The sequence below is a fragment of the Centroberyx affinis genome, unplaced genomic scaffold (assembly GCF_046629955.1).
Source record: "Centroberyx affinis isolate AG114_WGS23_722 - 3 ecotype Tasmania unplaced genomic scaffold, CSIRO-AGI_Caff_v1 ptg008256l_1, whole genome shotgun sequence".
Lineage (NCBI taxonomy): Eukaryota > Metazoa > Chordata > Actinopteri > Beryciformes > Berycidae > Centroberyx > Centroberyx affinis.
The window spans coordinates 7,501-28,153 of NW_027284108.1; the positions used below are offsets into that span (position 1 = coordinate 7,501).

The 20,653-nt window shown below is 45.4% G+C and overlaps 2 protein-coding genes across 3 annotated transcripts in view; both read right to left on the reverse strand.

Moving 5' to 3' along the window:
- LOC139640059 (intermembrane lipid transfer protein VPS13C-like) overlaps positions 1 to 17,545 on the reverse strand; it is a 23,838-nt gene extending 6,293 nt beyond the window's left edge. Inside the window, exons 1-5 of one of the 2 annotated variants that reach the window (XM_071514219.1) lie at positions 17,385 to 17,545; positions 11,003 to 11,046; positions 8,916 to 8,958; positions 3,301 to 3,396; positions 2,802 to 2,834 (exon numbers count right to left, since the gene is read on the reverse strand). In XM_071514219.1, coding sequence (XP_071370320.1) covers positions 2,802 to 2,834; positions 3,301 to 3,396; positions 8,916 to 8,958; positions 11,003 to 11,046; positions 17,385 to 17,484 — 316 coding nt within the window. In that variant the 5' untranslated portion in view covers positions 17,485 to 17,545. The remainder of the gene's footprint in view (positions 1 to 2,801; positions 2,835 to 3,300; positions 3,397 to 8,915; positions 8,959 to 11,002; positions 11,047 to 17,384) is intronic. The other variant, XM_071514220.1, reaches the window with a different exon arrangement.
- A 982-nt stretch (positions 17,546 to 18,527) lies between these two features.
- Positions 18,528 to 19,910, reverse strand: LOC139640060 (C2 calcium-dependent domain-containing protein 4C-like). Its single transcript, XM_071514221.1, has one exon. The coding sequence runs from the start codon at positions 19,908 to 19,910 to the stop codon at positions 18,528 to 18,530; it is 1,383 nt and encodes a 460-aa protein (XP_071370322.1).
- Positions 19,911 to 20,653: the final 743 nt, after the last annotated feature.

Consider the following 20,653-nt stretch of genomic DNA (forward strand, 5'->3'; position numbering starts at 1 on the left):
TGAAGAACATGTTCAGAACTAATGTACAGTGTGATGCAGAGACCCATCTGCCACACACACACACACACACACACACACACACACACACACACACACACACACACACACACACACACACGACTCAGATGTTTCACCCTCCTCTCTCCTGTCCACCCTCCTCTCTCCTGTCCTCTCTCCTCTCTCCTGTCCACCCTCCTCTCTCCTGTCCTCTCTCCTCTCTCCTGTCCACCCTCCTCTCTCCTGTCCTCTCTCCTGTCCACCCTCCTCTCTCCTGTCCACCCTCCTCTCTCCTGTCCACCCTCCTCTCTCCTGTCCACCCTCCTCTCTCCTGTCCACCCTCCTCTCTCCTGTCCACCCTCCTCTCTCCTGTCCTCTCTCCTCTCTCCTGTCCACCCTCCTCTCTCCTGTCCACCCTCCTCTCTCCTGTCCACCCTCCTCTCTCCTGTCCTCTCTCCTCTCTCCTGTCCACCCTCCTCTCTCCTGTCCTCTCTCCTCTCTCCTGTCCACCCTCCTCTCTCCTGTCCTCTCTCCTGTCCACCCTCCTCTCTCCTGTCCACCCTCCTCTCTCCTGTCCACCCTCCTCTCTCCTGTCCTCTCTCCTGTCCACCCTCCTCTCTCCTGTCCATCCTCCTCTCCCTCGCTGCATTCTTCACAACAAGCTATTCAATATTTTTTTCAAGATTAAAATGCAGATGACACGACTATTTTTAGCCGTCGATCCCCGTGGAAAAAACTCCTTGTAGAGTTGAATTATTCACCTCTCCGGGTGAGAGAGCGGCACCGTCGCCGCCGGGTCGCTAGGCAACCGACGGGCCGGCGACCTTTAAATTCAGCCGGAGCAACAGGTAGAGAAACTGACACTCTGCTCACAGACGCTCCACCGGACACGTCACAACCAGACCAGCATACATCTGTGGGGGCTGATCGGGTTACCGATCAATACGATCAATACCACGTGTTGTAGATGAATGTGTCTAAACGAAGACATTTAATATTTTCATGAAAAATATGTTTGCCTTTTTCCAGTCTGAGTAATGTGTTTGGTCTGAACAAGAGAAAATCCTCCATCAGTGATGCTGCCACTTCCTGGTTTTGCCCAGATGAGGTCATGTGGTCCGGATCGACCGATGGCAGGAAATCTTCTCAGCGCACAGGAAGTGATGAACTGGAAAATTCAGTTTATGAACTTCTTTAAAATGAAAATAAAAGTACAAAGCATCAAGTTCCTCAAAGGAAGACTTTCCACTGTTCTGTTTTTCCCTTCTCCTCTGCCTCTCCTCACTTTGCTTCACTAACAATCAAACCATGGAGGTTTGTTTTGAAAAGTTGAAACTTGAGGAAAATGTTCACATTTCAAACGTCTGTGTGTGTGAATCACAGCAGACAGACACATGATGCTGTCTGTCCTGTCTGAACTCATCAGAGACGATGAGGAGAGACAGGAAACATTTCTTCAATATAAAACAAAAGCAACATGAAAGCAGATTTACAACCAAATTCAAATGACTTGAACCTGGAAAGAAAAACTTTCACAACCGACCATCCAGGACAACTGACAGACTGACTGACTGACTGACTGACTGACTGACTGACAGACTGACTGACTGACTGACAGACTGACAGACTGACCCACATCACACTGAGACAGTGAAGGACTAAAGCAGACTGACAGGATCAGGTTTTGTCTCATTGAGGCAGAGAAGCTTCCAGATTCTAATGAAAACCTCCAGCCGGTCCAGCAAGGGGAGCTGAGCTGATACTCTGTTCTGTCTGTTCTGTCTGTTCTGTTCTGTCTGTTCTGTCTGTTCTGTTCTGTCTGTTGTCTGTTCTGTCTGTTAGCAAGCAACACACTGAATTAGGTCTGCAGGATATATGGTTTCAGCATGGTGATGGCGTTGTGAGCATGCTCAGTAGTCACATCACAGGATGTGTGATGTCATGGAGGCAAATGAACTCAAACCTCTCAGGCTACAACTTTTCTGCTGCTTGATACAAAAGGAAAACTCACACGGTCTCATTTTCCATGACTGATCTACAGGAGAATCTGTCTGAAAACATCATTTACTCTGATATAAGTGTCTGTTATCAGAGTGTTTGTTATCTTTCCAGCTTTCTTGGCTCTGAGCCGTAGTTGTGATCCTCTGGTGTGTTAGCCTGTTTTAGCTCAGCCTGGCTCGAAGCCGGTAACAAGCTTCTTACTGAGAGTCCGGACCAACTCTGCAGTGGAGAACTGGAACTTTATTTCAGTCCAGCAGAACATAATGCACAGCCTCTCTGTGACAGTCTAACTATGCTAACTGTACTGAGCATCCTGCAGCTCACTCTGACTGCAGCTAAAACACTCTCACTCACTTCCTGTTACGTCACCCTGCAGGTTACCCACAATGCCTCCTTCTTACAGGGGCAAGGCCTGATAGAGCTGTTCAAGTCATTTGGTGAAAATTCCTGTATTTTTTCATATCGCAATATATATCGCAGAAAAAAAAATATTGCAATGTCAGTTAGATCCAAAAGCTTTAAGTTCAGTACTGATATAATATTGTCATGTTTTTTCAGATAATTTCTCAGGCATATTTGTTTTATTTTTCCAAACTTCAGGCTCACGAGACAAAACCCGTCCAACGAGAGGAAAATAACCCCAGACCCTTCAGAGGAAAACCCAGATAAACCACAAACAGCAGACTGCTGGACCAATCATGAGTCTGGAACAGACCGGGTTCCACAGAATGAAACACAGACTACAGAAGACAGAGACCCGATTGGACTTCTACCACCACCTGAAACCCCGTAAGACGTCTTACCATTGTAGGGACACCTGAGCAGCTGTGACTCAGCTGAAACACACACAGCCAGTTAGTCAGTCACACCCTGAGCCTGAGGACCGGCTGGCAGACCGGCTGGCAGGTCAGATCCAGCCTGCTGCAGACCGGCTGGCAGGTCAGATCCAGTCTGCTGCAGACCGGCTGGCAGGTCAGATCCAGTCTGCTGCAGACCGGCCGGCAGGTCAGATCCAGCCTGCTGCAGACCGGCCGGCAGGTCAGATCCAGTCTGCTGCAGACCGGCCGGCAGGTCAGATCCAGCCTGCTGCAGACCGGCTGGCAGGTCAGATCCAGTCTGCTGCAGACCGGCTGGCAGCATCAGACACACTGAGGCAGGCAGCTCACCCGCCAGTAAACATAACTGCAGTATTACCAGCTCAGCAGCTGGGACAGATATACAGGCTGACAGCCAGGTGGATTTTAATATCAGATAATAGAAAGCGTTATGCAAAGCAGGACAGGAGGTTTGAAGTGAACTCACTCGCTCCAGGAACCACCAGCAGGTACAGACCGTCCAGCGTGGCGACGACCGCATCGTTATACAGGTTCTTCCAGGGGATCTTCAGGGTCAGCTTCCCTGAAATTAAAAACATCATAAACATAGTAATGGTCATTATTGGTCCCCATGAACCTGTTTTAATATGCTCATAAGTACCCAGACCCATAAGTCTGGAGTCTGCCTGGCTGGAGGCCAAACAGCAGGCCTGCAGCACCATGGACAGCCCCCCCCCCTCCCCCCTCCACCCCCCCGGCCCGGGTCGGCACCATGGACAGCACCCCCTCCCCCAAATCTTCCTAATCTTTGTTTTTGTCAGGTTTTTACTTTATTTGGCAAACAGTCGTTCCTGTTAATTGAAATAATGTATCAAGTACATAATAATAAAGTATGTAAATAGAACTACTTTACGCTACCTTCCCTCTGCTCTGATTGGTTCTCACTTCACCGCATCATCAGACTGGAAAAAAGCAGCTGAACTTCAGTTTGTAGCTGCTGCATTTTACACTCTGGAGTTTGTAGCTTCCATTGAACATGAATGACTTCCTGTTGCTGTGTGGCCTGAAGCCTGAACGCACCATAACACACCTGAAGCCACTTCAGCTACTCACTGCTACTCCTTCAAACATCTTGGCTGAGCCGTGGTTTGTTGTGTCTGGAGGAACTTCCCTGCTCTCGTTCCCAGAAAGCAGAGAAAGTGGTGACAAAGTGAAGAGTCACCAGTAAAGAAGAGGAAGAAGAAGAAGACTAGTTTGTTCTCCTTTTTCAAGAATTGAGTTGTATGTTATGAAGCAGGCAGTAAAAGGTTGTTTTCTGTTTTCTGTCTGAACCTCACTGGTGTCTCACCTCTTCTGCAGACTCCACTTTACACAGAGAAACAAACCAGGGGCCGGATTCACAAAACCCTCTTAAGAAAAAAAATCTTTTCAGGTGCCATTTTTTTCTTAACTTTAGTCTTAAGAAAAAAAATAGGAAAAAATGCTATTCTCAAAAACAGGTCTTATATATTTTCTTAACTTTCTTCTTATGTTAGAAAAAACTTAGGAATAAATGGTATTCTTGAAATGAAAGTTGTCAAATTTGTTGTTGATTTTTTTCTTAACTTTCAGACGGCCCTTCACCTGTCTTAAAACTCCTACAGTGAAAAGGTAAGCCTCTAATATCATATATTTAAACACATTTTAGACAAGTAGGTTATAGTTCAAAGTCTTCATAGGTTCCCCTACACCTAACATTAAGATGAACATTTATTGTAAAGCTTTATTTGGTGTAGGGCCAGGTAGGCCTCTGTCTCATGTCTGTTGGAAATAAGCTGCAAATTTTACAGTTACCAACAGCAACCAATGTTTAAATCTTTGCTCTAGTTGCTCTAAATAGGTTTTTCCACAATTGTTTTGTAGATGGAAGCACTTTGGGTTGCCTCCTAGCCTTGTCTCCTAGCCTCCTAGCCTTGTCTCCTAGCCTCCTAGCCTTGTCTCCTAGCCTCCTAGCCTTGTCTCCTAGCCTCCTAGCCTTGTCTCCTAGCCTCCTAGCCTTGTCCCCTAGCCTCCTAGCCTTGTCTCCTAGCCTCCTAGCCTTGTCTCCTAGCCTCAATGGCAGTAAGCCTAAAGTTTATTAATCAGAATTAATTCAGACCCTATTTTGAGAAGTTCTTAAGTAGGAAAATTAAAGAAATTCGTAAGAAATGAGACTGTTACTAAGAAAATATTGAGGAATTGCACTTAAGAGCCTTCTTAAGAACTTCCTAAAATTTCCTCTTATGTCATTTCTTAAGAACTATCTTAAGAACACATTGGTGAATCCGGCCCCAGGACAGAAGCAGCTCCGGTCTTCACGCTCCGCTGCAGAGACCTTTGTCCCAGATATTCACGGACAGACTCGGCAGGCAGGTGCGGCTCAGACCGGCCGGCTGATGTCACTCAGATGAGCTGAAGGTTCGGTAAACATCTCCAGAGTCGCCGGGCAACGCTTCACGCTCCCAAAGGTGAACTGGAGACTCTGAGCTGCTGATGGAGCAGAAACAGCTGCTGGAGACACACCGCTTACTACAGGTCAGGACAGACAGCATGAGGGACACTTTCATCCAAAGGGCTTTACATGTTTATATTTTTAGTTTGGGACGTCCCACAGGGAATAAAACCCTCAACAGTGTTAGTGCCTTGCTCCAAACACTGAGCTAAAACAGACACTCACTGCTCCGGTGTTTCTATCCATATCCGCTCATTTCAATTCATCTGTCATTCGTCTGTCAGGTTTCCATCAGACAGAAAGTTCAACCAGCTGAACTTTTTCTGGACGGACGGATTCGCCAGCGTCCGTTCAGCCAATCAGATCGTTCCTGAGTTTGTTCTGTAGAAGCTAGCGGCGAAGACGATGGTCCGACCGGAACAAAGAGAAAACAGAGGAAGCCTGGTGGAGCGTTGGGATGGCTGGAGGTTTCCAGATCAGTTTGTCTGTCAGAGTCTGTTTCTCCGTTATGAGCTCAGCTTCCTGTTCTTCGGCCCCGCCCACAAAACAAACCCACAGACAGGTTTGTTATCGCCAGGAGCAAAGTCAAACACATTATTCAGCCGTCTCTCTGCAGAGTTTGCTAACAAATATTTAATCTGTCTACAAACCACAAAGGACCTGAAGAGAGGACAGTCAGGGTTCTGGTCTGAGTGACCTCATCAACATGTCCAGCAGTTTAAGTCTGTTCAGCGGAGGTGGGAGAATGTTTTCTTACTGCTCAATGATGCCAAATGCAAGATCATTTCCTTTGGTTCCAGCTCCAGAGGTTTGACTCAGAACAAACTGGCAGTCTGGACTCAGGAGGATCAGGTCTGGACTCAGGAGGATCAGGCCTGGACTCAGGAGGATCAGGTCTGTCAGAAGTCTAGAAGACTTTCATCTCCAGCTCGTCCAGAACGCAGCAGATCAGATTTGACCTGACTCCAGATGAAGAAACCGTCCAGTTTCAGGGTCTTCACACTGGTTTCCAGTCAGTTTTAGAACTGACTCCAAGAGTTTACTGGTGACTCTTATAGCTCAGCAGGTCTGGCTGCTGACCTTTGACCCCCGATGAGGCTGACGGTTCCTCAGTCCAGACTCCAGACCCAAACCTTCTAAATCCTCTGAAGACTCATTTCTTTAGTCTTTTTTTCAGGCTTTTAGAGAAGGATTCATCTGAATCTGTCTTTTATTATTTTCATTCATTCCTTTTTGTTTCTTCTGCTGCTTGTTCTGTGTTTTTGTTCCATATGCTGTTCTGTTTATATGAACTCTGTTTTTAAATAAGAGTTATATAAATAAGTTAATATTATCATAAAATGAATTTTACTAATCCCAGGGGGAAACTGGCACTGCTACTAAAGACTTTCTAATTTTTTTGTTGGTTTTTGTTTGCATTATTCTGACTGCAGCTTGTTTTCATCTTGAGGAGACTAAACTAAACTAAACTAAACTAAACTAAACTAGACTAGACTAGACTAGACTAGACTAGACTAAACTGTGGTGCATTACAGAAAAACATGCTGGAGCAGCATGTTTTTAGAGGAGGTGTAAGTATGAATCACGGCTTTTGTTGGGAAAATGAAAATGACAGCTTCGTCCTGCATGTTGAACTGAATACTGCAGAGTCTCTGCTGAGGCTTTAATGGAGTTTCCCTTCCTCAGAGCCGACTGTTTGTTTTATTCAACAGAACTTTAACTCTGTAGAGAAAAGTGTCGTGCAACACACACATCTATCTGAACCCCACTGCCATGACACACAGGCCTCTGACAGTGTGGACAGACCTGTACACACCATGTTATCATCATCATGTTATCATCATCATGTCATCATCATCATGTTATCATCATCATGTTATCATCAGTTGCAGCAGCAGTTGTCATAGTTACAGCAGCACTAATCCTTGAAACAAACCGTTAAACAGCAGCTGGTGTCTGTTATCTGTTATCTGCACACAGCAGGAGGAGCAGCTTCAACTGGCTGAGGAGGACCAGACTGAACCTGTCTGTAGGTACTGACCACATACTGCCCACATACTGTAGGTACTGACCACATACTGCCCACATACTGTAGGTACTGACCACATACTGCCCACATACTGTAGGTACTGACCACATACTGACCACATACTGTAGGTACTGACCACATACTGTAGGTACTGACCACATACTGCCCACATACTGTAGGTACTGACCACATACTGTAGGTACTCACCACATACTGTAGGTACTGACCACATACTGACCACATACTGTAGGTACTGACCACATACTGACCACATACTGTAGGTACTGACCACATACTGTAGGTACTCACCACATACTGTAGGTACTGACCACATACTGTAGGTACTGACCACATACTGCCCACATACTGTAGGTACTGACCACATACTGCCCACATACTGTAGGTACTCACCACATACTGTAGGTACTGACCACATACTGACCACATACTGTAGGTACTGACCACATACTGCCCACATACTGTAGGTACTGACCACATACTGCCCACATACTGTAGGTACTGACCACATACTGCCCACATACTGTAGGTACTCACCACATACTGTAGGTACTGACCACATACTGACCACATACTGTAGGTACTGACCACATACTGACCACATACTGTAGGTACTGACCACATACTGACCAGATACTGTAGGTACTCACCACATACTGTAGGTACTGACCACATACTGTAGGTACTGACCAGATACTGCAGGTACTGACTGTATACTGTAGGTACTGACTGTATACTGTACATACTGACTGTATACTGTAGATATTGCAGATCCAGTAGATATTGTAGACACTGAGCTCCTCCAGTGTTTCCTCTGGAATATTATGCAGCAGTAATGCTTTGGGTATTTTCTATATTTTTAGTTTTGGTTTCAGTTCCACCTCTGTCTCAGTTTAGTTTCCGGTTGCAGGGTGAGAATGTTTTTCTTTGGATTCATTTAGTTTTTCATTTAGTCTGCACTCCTATCCAGAGAGACCTCTGACCTCTGATGAAGTAGAATCAGATTTAATTCCTAGATCTGGTCCTTTCTTTTTTATGTATTTCATTTTATTTCTTCTAAATGGCATCAAATTTCTAGGCTATTAACAGCAATAATAATAATAATAATAATATTAATTGCCTAGAAATGTAATCTTACTATTCAAGCATTGGAGGAACAACGGCCATTTGGTGTAATTTATTCATTCTGCTGTTTCCAGGAAAACACTTGAAATAAATAGACACATTTTTCACTACAACTATGATTATTTTTGTTTTTTTATTATCTTACCACTAGTAGATTATAGGTTTGTAAGTTTAAAAGTTTGTACGTAAAATATCACGATATTCGATATTATGGAATATCAGCCCCAGCCTAGCTGGGAGTAAACTTCAGCAGCAGTTTCTCCATCCTGCTCCCCAGGTTTCATCTGCTCTGTCTCAGTGATTTGTTCTTAGAGTTTGGACATGAACTTCATCCTGAGTGAGCTTCATCCTCCACACACACACACACACACACACACACACACACACACACACACACACACACACACACACACACGAAGCCACTTTTAACTTCTGACTGCAGTTCATTATCAATACTCACCGATTTGCCCGGCTTTGACTTTGAATGGAACGTCAAATTCACTCTGTAAGAAAAAAAAAAAAGACAAAATGCAATCAGCTGCAAACCACAGGTTAAAAACACAGTCTGCTATATGAGCTCATTAGAACATTATAATTTATGTATTATAATTTTCAGAGGAATGTGAGCAGAGTCCTGTGTTAACAGCAGAGCTGCAGTACAGCTTTACAACACAGTTTCCTACATGAGATCCAACAGTGAGAAGTGCTGCGTGTTTTAACTGTTATTTTGTTTTTCTTCACATGCACAATGTTTTTAAATTTGCTGAAATAAAGAAAACTAAATTCTTGTTTCATGGCGGCAGTGAAGAGACTAGAAAAAACAAAGTGCTCTGAAAATGTTAATGATGCTCAGCTGATGCTCATTCAGTCTTCACAGGGACGCTGGCTCCTGATTTTACAACGGCATGATCAGCTGATCACTGATGCATTTTACCCAGAGTTCCTCCTGACACCACGTCATGTGACACTGCACAGCAGCAGAAGCAGCAGTTTAACAGCCTGAACCAGGTGGAAACAGTTAGAGAACAGTTGGTCCATGTCAGTGTGCAGAAGGTTTCCTCTGTCCAGGACATTCAGCTGCTTCTCATCATGCAGACTGTCACACTCAATATGTGGAATATGAATGAAAACATGTGAGCTGTCAGAGCTTAGAACAGAAAACAGTGAATCAACCCAATAATCAAACTGTTCAGAAAGCAGTGAGGTGAAAAGAGCAAGGCTTCAGTCTGAGGTTAAAACAGAGCAGCGGGATGATCTCTATTAAAACAGAAATTACTGTCAGCTGACACGAGTATCAATAATAGGCCGATAATGTGATCGATCAGCCGATTATGTTTGATATGTTATTGAGAATGGAGCTTTAATTGAATACCTTTTTGATAATGTTTTTGCATTCTCTGAATCTCTCTAAAGCATGGGATAGGAGGAGAAAAGTAACATGATAGATAAATTCCTCATACTCTATTCTATATGGATTGCAAACTAATTTATATCGGTTTATGAACTGGATCAAGTAGACAGTGTTTGGCACTGATGGATGCAGATGCAGATTCTGTCCTGATTGGATTGTGTTTTGTGTCTCATGCTGAGGAGGCGGAGTCTGTATGTTTGTATGTTTGCTGTTTTTCCATTGTGGGATATCTGCTGGAGCGTTATTTGTGGGAGGTTTATGTTTATGTTTGGATGATATTTATGTATTGTGCTGTTAGATGATGGTGGGTTAACATGCCGGAATGTTTGGTTTGTTGTTAGTTAAAGTGTCTGAATAATTCCATGAGGGATCGGTCATGTAAAAGACCAGACACAAAAATAAAATATTCATTCATTCATTCATATGTTTGGTAACCGATTGATCAGTGCAGCCTTAATAAGTCGACCAGTTGTAAGCACTGCTACTAATACTAATACTGCTGCTGCAACTACTACTACTACTATTACTGCTATTATTATTATTACTACTACTACTACTACTATTACTGCTATTATTATTATTACTACTACTACTACTACTATTACTGCTATTATTATTATTACTACTACTACTACTACTATTACTGCTATTATCATTATTACTACTACTACTACTATTATTACTACTACTACTGCTGCTGCTCTCACTGGGTGAAAGTGAGTCTGGATGTTTCCTCTGCAGTTTGCAGTTGGTGGATTTATTTACACTTCGGTCAGCTAAGTGAGACCAAAGTGTTTGTGGGATCTGACAGAAGGTTCCGGAGAGCCGAGCCGGTCTGGTGGCGTGGGGCGGTGCGGTCTGTGTTTACATCACACCTCTGACGCCTTCGGGCCGAGCCGTGAGCCACGAGGCCACCGTGAGAGCCACAACACCGCCGGGGGAGCGCCTCGCCTCACAGCCCAGCCGCTCTGACCCGGCTTCTCTGTCTCAGTTAAATAACGTCACGGTTCAACTCTGTGATCCACCAGCTGTCACTGCCAGCTCAGCAGAGAGGCTCTGACCTGCTGGAGGACAGACACACAGAGCCAAGCTGCAGCACAGACAGCAACAGACACAGAAACATGTGAAATACTCACCAAGGCATTTTCCTTCACTTTCAGATTCTCCAGCACAACGTTTCCTGCAGAGAGACAGAAGGACAGAAGGACAGAGAGACAGCAGAGTCAGAGCAGAACAGAGACAGAGACAAAGAGTCTCCGGTTTCCTTCTCTTCACAAAGGTCAGCCTGCCTGGCAGAGCGGCAGGTCTTTTGTGTGTGATGTGGACTCGGACTCAGCCTCAGCGTGACGGACCAGCTCAGGTCCACCTGGACCAGACTGATCTGATCTGCTGTGAAACAACAGACAGTAACAGACAGTAACAGACTGCAGGAAGGTGTTTCTCTGCAGGAAGACGTCGGGTTCACACTGAGAAATGTTACATATCTGATTTATTTTGATTCAACATCTTGGAGGTTCAGTAGGACTGAACAATTAATCGAAATTTTATCAAAATTGCAATATGGCCTACTGCAATTTTCAAATTGCAGGAGGTGCAATATTTGTTAAAGGTGAAATGTGTCAAAATATCATTTTAAAGTAAATATTATGGTGCTGCAGAGATGTCCTGGCCTACACATCATATTCTACAGACTGAAGAAAACATCTTTGTTTGGTACAGATCCCCGCAAAAATCACACCATAATCATTTTGATACGTTTTTCAATGAAAATGAGAATAATGATGTAAAAATTATCATTCCCTCTAATATCGCAAATCATATCGCAAATGCAATATCAGTCAAAATAATCGCAATTAGATATTTTTTCAAAATCGTTCAGCCCTATGGTTCAGTTGAGAAAAACACCTCATTACAAGACATATTAGTAGTACACATATTGACCATATAAAACATAAGAATCTATTTTCTAACTAATCAGTGTCCAGTCAGACAGTCTTGGCCCACAGCAAGACCTGGAGCTGAGAGCAGGAGAGACCAGACCTGCTGACATGGAGGAGAGACAACATGGATGGAGATATGATCTGACATTGAATAATTAGGATTTCAGTAGGCATGAGCTCCTGAAGTCTCCTGTCATCATGTGGTGTGTTCACCATTACTCCAGAAAACCGTTTAGACGGCCAAAAGGTTTCTGTGAAGCTCAACTGTGACTTGTGGGCTCGAGGCCAGCGGGCTGCTGGGAGTGACACAGCAAACTGACAACACACACACACACACACACACACACAAACCACACACACACACACACAAACCACACACACACATGAAGTCGGATCGCCTCTACAATCTACTAAGACGTTTCCATGTTGGACTGATCAGTGCAGAACAGGAGGGGAAATGACAACCAGCCACCAGACAAACTGAATGTGAGTCTGCAGGAAAACATCTGGCTGCTTTCTAAGATAACGGAACAGAAGGTGAATTTCTGGATCTGTGAGTCTGGATCTGTCAGGACAGGAACGTGTGATATTCCAGCATTTTGTTATTTAGATACATGATGAAAGTTAGTGGACTGTCTGCTGGAGCTGAACAGCCGAGCTCCACCAGTGTTTCCTCTGTGAGTTCATACAGTCACACTGGTGTCTGTCTGGAGGAATTTTTGTTTTGGTTTCACTTCGGCTTACAGGCTGCAGTATGACTCATCTTAATAAAAGTGTGGACAGACAGGGTTCCCACACCGTCTCACTGATGAAATTACTAAATCTTTCCATGACTTCTCCGTGCCCCTTTGCAAGTTTCCATGGCCAAATTTGAATGAGACTGAATTAAAAAGTAATCATCAAACCATCAGCTACACTGACTTTAAGCATTAGTTTGTTTTTCACTTCAAGGGTTGTTGTAATATTCCTTGACTGTTTCTGAGCCAGCCACAGCTTCTTGTAACATTTTATAGTATTCAAGAAAATAAAAATCATTAACTTCACTAAACTACAATTCCATGACTTTTCCAAAACTCTTCTCCCTTTTATCATTTTTTGTCACTTCTCCAGGTCTGGAAAACACTATTTCATAATTCCCTGACTTTTCCAGGTACCCTGTATAGATATAGATATATATATATATATATATAACACTATACTGAGGCTTTACTTTCACACCTTCTCTTGCAGAAGTGTTCATGTTCCTGCTGACAGAGGAGGCAAAGTGAACTGTCTGTCTCACAGCTGAAAGGATCAAAGCTGTCTGCCTGATCTGCTGCCATGAACACATGAACACATGAACACATGAACACATGAACACATGAACACATGAGCACATGAACACATGAACACATGAACACATGAACACATGAACACATGAGCACATGAACACAGCACTCTGTGTAGCTGTGGGACATGGATCTGGGGCCTGAGGCCCTGTAGAGGCCCTGCAGAGCCTCCTGTGTGTCTGCAGGTGGGAAAGCACCTGTCGGGCCGGTCCTGACCTGTCGGGCCGGTTCTGCCGCTCGGCTCTGAGCCAATCACAGCTTCTGTTACGACGAGCGTGACAGAAAAATCTCTGCTTCTCCCAGAGAAAACATGAGGAAGTGACAAGGTGTCGCTCCACCACAACAACAACTCTGAGAATAAAGACAGCTGTCTGTCTTTCCTTGTTGTGTGTGTGTGCTGAGCTGTATGTGCTGTTATATTATTCTCTATATGCAGTGCTGCTGCTCTGATTTGGATTTTGTGTTTATTGGATGTTGTCTTCTTTTTATAGCTCATAAAAGTTTTCAATAAAAATATCAATCGCAAAAAAAAAGAAAAGAATTCTGAATTATCAGAATTATCAGTAGACATTAGTGATGGGACGATCTGCTTATCTCACAATTCAATATGTGATCTGAGGTTCAGGTTCAATAAATCAGGATCCGATGTGATCAATAAAAGTTCAGTGACAACAAAGTCTGACTGAGCAGAATTCTGTGAGGCTCAAATCTTTCCAGCGATGCCATTGGCTGCTAGAATGTAAACAACAATTTAAAAATGTCGTTATAAAGTGACAATAATATAATTTGGATGGAGAGCTTGTGAAACTGTGATGGTCAAGAGTCTCATTAGTGATTACTACAGCAGAATAACATGGAGCTGATATCACCATTCATGTTCCTGACAGCAGAATAACATGGAGCTGATATCACCATTCATGTTCCTGACAGCAGAATAACATGGAGCTGATATCACCATTCATGTTCCTGACAGCAGAATAACATGGAGCTGATATCACCATTCATGTTCCTGACAGCAGAATAACATGGAGCTGATATCACCATTCATGTTCCTGACAGCAGAATAACATGGAGCTGATATCACCATTCATGTTCCTGACACAACATACAGACTGACACATTCTGTATTGAGATGTATTGAATTTCGACATAGGGATGGGAGGATATAAGATTTTATATTTTATCACGATAGAAACACTCAAGATAATTTTATCTTGGTGAATTTCCATTATCAGGATAATCGTGAATATCCTCACGACCTGAACAAGCTGTCTAGCTCACTAACATTCAGTCCTATTGATTTCCTGATTGTCTGATTGATCATTCTGCTGTCCTTGCTGTGCCTCTGTCTGTGTGATCTGAAACAAAACAAGTTATTCATTTTCTGTGCATTTACAACACATAACTAACTGAACCATGTGGATGTTTGGATATCAGGTTGATAGGTAGATTCTTTTTATTAATGGATTTTTTCCTCTCATTGTGATTACCTGCTGGGTGTCGGCGAGTCTGAATCTGTCCTTGTTTGTTTTTCACTAAAAAGGATGTTCACAAAAAAAAAAAATGTGTGTCCTATGATGCAATTAAAATATTTGTTTCTTAACAAAATGTAAGGTAACGTGATTCCAGTATGTTTTAGTGCCATTTTAATAATTTTAAGCATATTTTGATGATTATCGGGATAATATTGAGAATCACAATTATTTTGACCAGGATAATCGTGACATGAAATTTTCGTCCCATGCCTATTTCGACATATCGTCCCATCTCTAGTAACCAAACAGTGGAAAGGTCAGAGGGTTTTAGGGGTTTGGGAGAAGGCTGACAAGCTGAAGGGTTAAATACAGTTAGAAGCATTTCCTTTGTGATTTAGAAAGTTACACTGGACTGTAGAGGAACTGGTCCAGGAGAAGTCATGGAGGGAGAACTGAGGGAAAGTTGATATATTTCAAAATTCAAAACAGTCAGTCAAACATGACTGGGCTTTTCTCATGTTGAATTATCTGTAAATCAGTATGAACGGTGTAACTTCCTGCTGACAGGACATGCTGCTGCAGTAGATACCAGACACTAGACTAGGAGGAGGGAGTCCCAGGTCAGGATGGAAGGACAGAGAGACGGGCCGGGTCTAGTCTCACTCCTACAGCTCTCTCTAAAGGGAGATCTCTCTAAAAGAAGACCATCTGATGAAGGATCAGGTTCAGACACACAGAAACACAACACAGCAGCAGGTTTGTGCGTCTCTGTCTTACCGTGACCGGTCAGAGCGTTCAGGCCTGCAGGGGGGAGAGATGAAAGCTCTACGCTTTACTTTTTTCTTTTACATGTGCCTAAGACTTTTGCACAGTGCTGTACATCTCGATTACGGCTCACATATGCAAAATCACATGTTAAATAATCAAATGAATGTTCATCCCATTGAGCTGAATGGCATGTTAGGTGTGATGTCAAACAAAACTGAAATATTCAAATAATATTCCAACTAGGGCTGGGCGATATGGACCAAAAATCATATCTCAGTATTTTTAGGCTGAATGGCGATACACGATATATATCTCTGTATTTTCTACAAAGTGGGCTAAATGTTCAGTTGTAAGTAGGGCTGGGCGATATGGACAAAATCAAATGTCACAATATTTTTGACCAAATACCTCGATATCGATATTGCGACAATATTGTAGGGATGACTATTGGTGCTTTCACAAAATATTTACACAGTGAGATAAATAATCATCAGTAATATGGATATAATGACTAAGTGGGTAAAGGCAAATAATAGAACAGCTAGAACAGTCTGGTAAGTTCAGGAAATGACATCACTTTACTGTAATGCAGCCTTTAAAACCAGGAAAAGACACTTATGCCATATCACCATATTACCATATCCAACATCTAAGACGATATCTAGTCTCATATCATGATATCGAGATAATGTCGATATATTGCCCAGCCCTAATTCCAACCATACCTCATTTTATCAGTTTTTAAGTAAAATTTGCTTATCATCAATTTAGACAGCAGAAATGTGTGTCACGATATTAAAATGTCTTCATATTATCAGGATATGATTCCACTGAAAGACGATAAACGATAATATTGAATTATCGCCCAGCTCTACTTTAGAGCGGTGGTTTTAAATCCTGATCCTTGACACCCGGAGTCCTGCTGGGTTTCTCTAGTTCCCTGCGTTCACCTTCCATCCCGGGTCTAAACCGGTCTCTGTCAGACCGCTAGACTGAAACCCAGCAGGCTCCGGTCCTGAGGAACAGGACTGAAAAGCATTGCTTTACACCTCAGATCCTGTTCAAGGTTTTGTCCCATCTGAGAGTTTTTCTGTCTGTCTGCTCTGTATCAGAGAGGGAAATCTGACAGAACAATCCTCCTCTCACTGTGGTAACTTGTTGTGAATGAATGAAGTCACAGTGAAATTAACCCGAGCCTCATGTTGCCCCTCCAGCCGGGAGCAGGTGCAGCAGCAGGTGTGCTGACATGCAGACAGACAGAAGCTCCATGATGCACTGCAGACTGTCTGCAGACTGCAGGATGACTCGCCTCGACACCCAGACACACCAAACTACATTTCAAACTGTGTCAGATACTGACAGATGACACTGACAGATGTTTTGCTCACTGACGGCCTGCTGTCAGTCACTGCATCCGGACAGTTTGACAGTGAAGGCTCGAGCGGGCAGCGGTTTGTTTACGCCCGCTGCTAGCTAGCCCCGATACGTGACGTTCCAGGATGAGTAGAACGTCACGTCACGCCAAACTCTGTTCAAACATCTGGCGATTAACGTGTCCTTGCTTATGGGCCAAGGTAAATACTTCATAAAATATGACTGGAGAGCTATTCTTAATCGTTAGGAGCCACGCTTCAATTCGGCACACATATCATCCACCAGATATCACTTAGTTGAACAAAATCTCGTCTTTTAGAATTGGTTCACACTGCTCGCTTCCGCCAGCCACGGTGTGTTTTGGTGGAGCGGATCTGGGAGCAAGAGGCGGACCAAAAATAAAAGTTGAGATTGCATTGAAATGAATGCTGCTTGGTGGGTTGAGTGAATGCCGAATCGAAGAGTGGATCCTGTTATTTCGTAGAAACGTCATGTCATGTTCTACCAGGCGTGTGCGTTTGCCGATAAGCAAGGCAATGTTAAATTGTCAGAATTTCTAATGGAGTGTGGCCTGCAATTCTCCCCCTACGGATCGGTGCTAGCTGCTAGCTAGCTGCTGCGCGCGCTGCTTACCTCCCCAAATGCCAATCTTCAGCTGAGACTTGTCCAGGTTTTCTACATAATCTCCGATGAATCTGTTCAGCAGGTCGCTGACCAGAGACTCGAACACCATGGCTGAGTCCCGGGCTGAGTCCCACCGGGCTTCCCTCTCTGCAGCTCAGCGCCTCGGCTAGCAAGCTCTCCCTCAGCGCCGATCTGTTTTCCTGCTCAGATGATGACAGGAGGGCTGAAATTAAAGAGCGATTAGCTCTGGGATTGACTGCTGTGTTTTCGATTAGCGCTGTCTGCGCATTTACACTGACTCGTCGGTGTGAGAGCATCGATTTGGCGCTGAAGCGGCGGTCAGGTGAGCGTGACTCAGTGACGGGCGTGACAGCCGCTTCACTTCGCTTCTTCAAACAAAACTCACATTTCGGTGTTGTGGGTCGATAATGTGATCGCTCTCAGAATATGATATTAATCAGATATTATCATATGTAATATAGGTTGAGCTGCAGAGTGGTTTGTAGGTAGGGAACCTGAACAGGAACAGGAAGAGCTGGGTTCAAGGTTCAAACCCCAAAACCCGCTGAAGTGTCCTAAAGCCCTTGACCTCTGACCTCCTGGGGGTAAGCGAAAAGAAAATTGTATCTAATAATAATACAAAATAATTATTAGTAGTAGCAGTATTGTCAGCTGTACAGTAGGTAGGCCTATATAAAGGATATTAAATATGTTTGTCTACATTAAATCTACTGCACATACAACAGACCAGTTTTAGATGTTTTACCAACGAGATAATTCTCTCTAAAAAATAAATGTAAATTCATTTGTGCAGCAGGTCATATGAATGCAATGAATTCATTTTGTGCAGCTATAAAGGACAAAAAACTGTTGTGTTTTTGTGTTTTGTGTTTTCAGCCTTTGCAACACTTAAAGAGGCACAGAGTCTATTAATGAATCAATCAATATTTCTCCAGCAGTCTTATGTTTTGTTGAGTTATATGAAATGTGACCGATTCTTATCACGGCTTGTGCGTCCAGATCAACCTTTCCCCAAGAAGTCACGTCCTCAACACAAATCTCTTTCTGTTCTTTAATAAATCTTTTCAAAGCTTTGGTCTGTATGAAAAGCAAGTAAAAAACATTTCATCTAGTACAAACACAGAATCATTTTTAAACAGTCAACACACTGTTCAGCAAAATCTCACAGTCTCCCAGAACGTGGTCTCTCTTCATGGTCGGCATCTTGTTGACGACTTTGAACCTCAGGGACCGGTTCTCCACGTCTTCCTCGCCGACGCCGTGGAAGAAGAAGTCGTGGTTGAAGACGGGGTCGCGGCTCCTCCTGACGGCGGAGCTGTGTTGTTTCTGGCTCTTCCCCGGCAGCAGGCAGACGCTCACGCTGCAGCCGACGGTCTTGGGGTGGTCCGGCCCGGCGTGCAGGCCCTCGGCCCCGATCAGCCGGACCCTGAGCCTCCGGTCCTCGGGGCGGTACTCCGCCGACAGACGCAGCGCTCCCTCTCTCCCCACGGGGACGAGGCTCTCCTTCGCGGCTCCGTCCCGGGACGGCGCCGGGTCCGCGGGGAAGACGGCGGGGGGAGCGAGGCCGGGGGGAGCGAGGCCGGGGGGAGCGAGGCCGGGGGGAGCGAGGCCGGGGGGAGCGAGGCCGGGGGTCCCGGGCGGCGGATCCGAACCCCCGGAGGCCCGGCGGAGGACGGCGGGGCTGTCGTCCGTGGAGCTGCCGCCCTCGTCCGTGGACGGAGAGTCGCTCCTGGACGCCGTCGCTCTCCTCACGGTGCGGGACGGGAGCCTCTGGTGGCTCGGGGCTTTGAGCGAGGAGGATTCGGGAGGAGGTCTGGCCGGCGAGGGGGAGTCGAAGGGGGAGGAGGAGGCGGACTCGTCCGGAGTTCCCCGCCGGCGCGGGGCGGCGTCCCGCGGGGGCCGCAGCCGGGAGGCCAGTCTGCGGAGGCCGGAGGAGGCGCGGCGCGGCGGCCCGGAGGAGGCGCCGGGGGCCCGGCTCCGAGGAGGCGCCGGAGGGAGTCCGCGGGAGCCGGGGTCGCCGTGGAACAGGGACTCCTTCCTGCGGGTGTGAGGACTCTCCAGCAGAGTGCAGAAGCCGTAGCAGGTCTGGGTCTTGGCCAGGTGCGGCAGGGAGAGCGCCGCCTGGCTCTGAGGATCCGCGTTGGTGTTCCTGTCCTCGCCGAAGCCGCCGTGCGGACGCTCGTCCGCGGTCTCCGCCCGGATCCCCTGAGCGAGCGGCTCCCCGGACGCCTCGCCCTCCGGACCCCCGCCCTCGGACCGGGTCCCTTTCGCGGCGGCGAGGCGTTCGCTCCGGTCCGGACTCCTGGGTTCCTGCTGGGTCGGGATCTTCGGAGGGATGCGGAACTCCGGGATGCTGCTCGGGGTGATGACGTTGGGACACAGAGAGGCTTTCTTCCTTCTGTCCCGAGACGCTTTCTCCCCGAACATAACGTCCGCCAGCCGGAAGCTGTACTCCACGGGGAAGGCGAAGTGGTTCGGATCCACGGAGACTCTGATCCGCTCCGACACCCACATGGGTCCGGAGTCCGGATCCGACTCACAGCACTGTCAGAAGAAGGAAATCCTCGGGTCCTCCGGGCAAAGTCTCTCAAAGTTCAACACAGAAAAGCATCAGATGAAATCTTCATGAAACAGAAGTGACTGATGTTCCTCCAGTCGACTCCCAGCTCAGGTCTGAGTCTCTGCTGCAGTCCGGTCTGTCTTCTGTCTGAGGCCGGCTGCAGACTGGCAGGCTGTTTAAATAAGGCTGGGGGGAGGGGGGGGGGGTGGGTGTATTACATATTCTAATCAGCTGTGCGGCTGCTGCTCCTCAGCGCTCCCTGGGGCCGGCAGCTGGGAAATCTTTTTTTTTTCCCACCTGTCTCATGCTGAAGGCTCCGGCTGTCAGACCAGACTCAGCAGCATGTTGTGAGCAGACTGATCTGTTTCCTGTTTCCTGTTTCCTGTTTACTCCCACATCCATCTGTCCGGAGGAGGATAACACAGAGAGCTGTTGAGGAGTTGAGGAGAATAAAGTCACAATTCTGACTTTAAACTCAGAACTCAAATACATTTTTCACATGTGGCCCTGACCCTCTTCTGTAAATCTGTGATGTCCATTTATACATTATCTTTTTTTCAACAAATCAACATTTTGTCTGCATTTTAGGCATCTACCATAGACTTAGATAAGACTTTAAGGCTTTATGGATCTCAGAGGGGAAAGTGGGTCGTTCATCATAGGATAGGATGTACGATAAAACATAGGATATAGGATA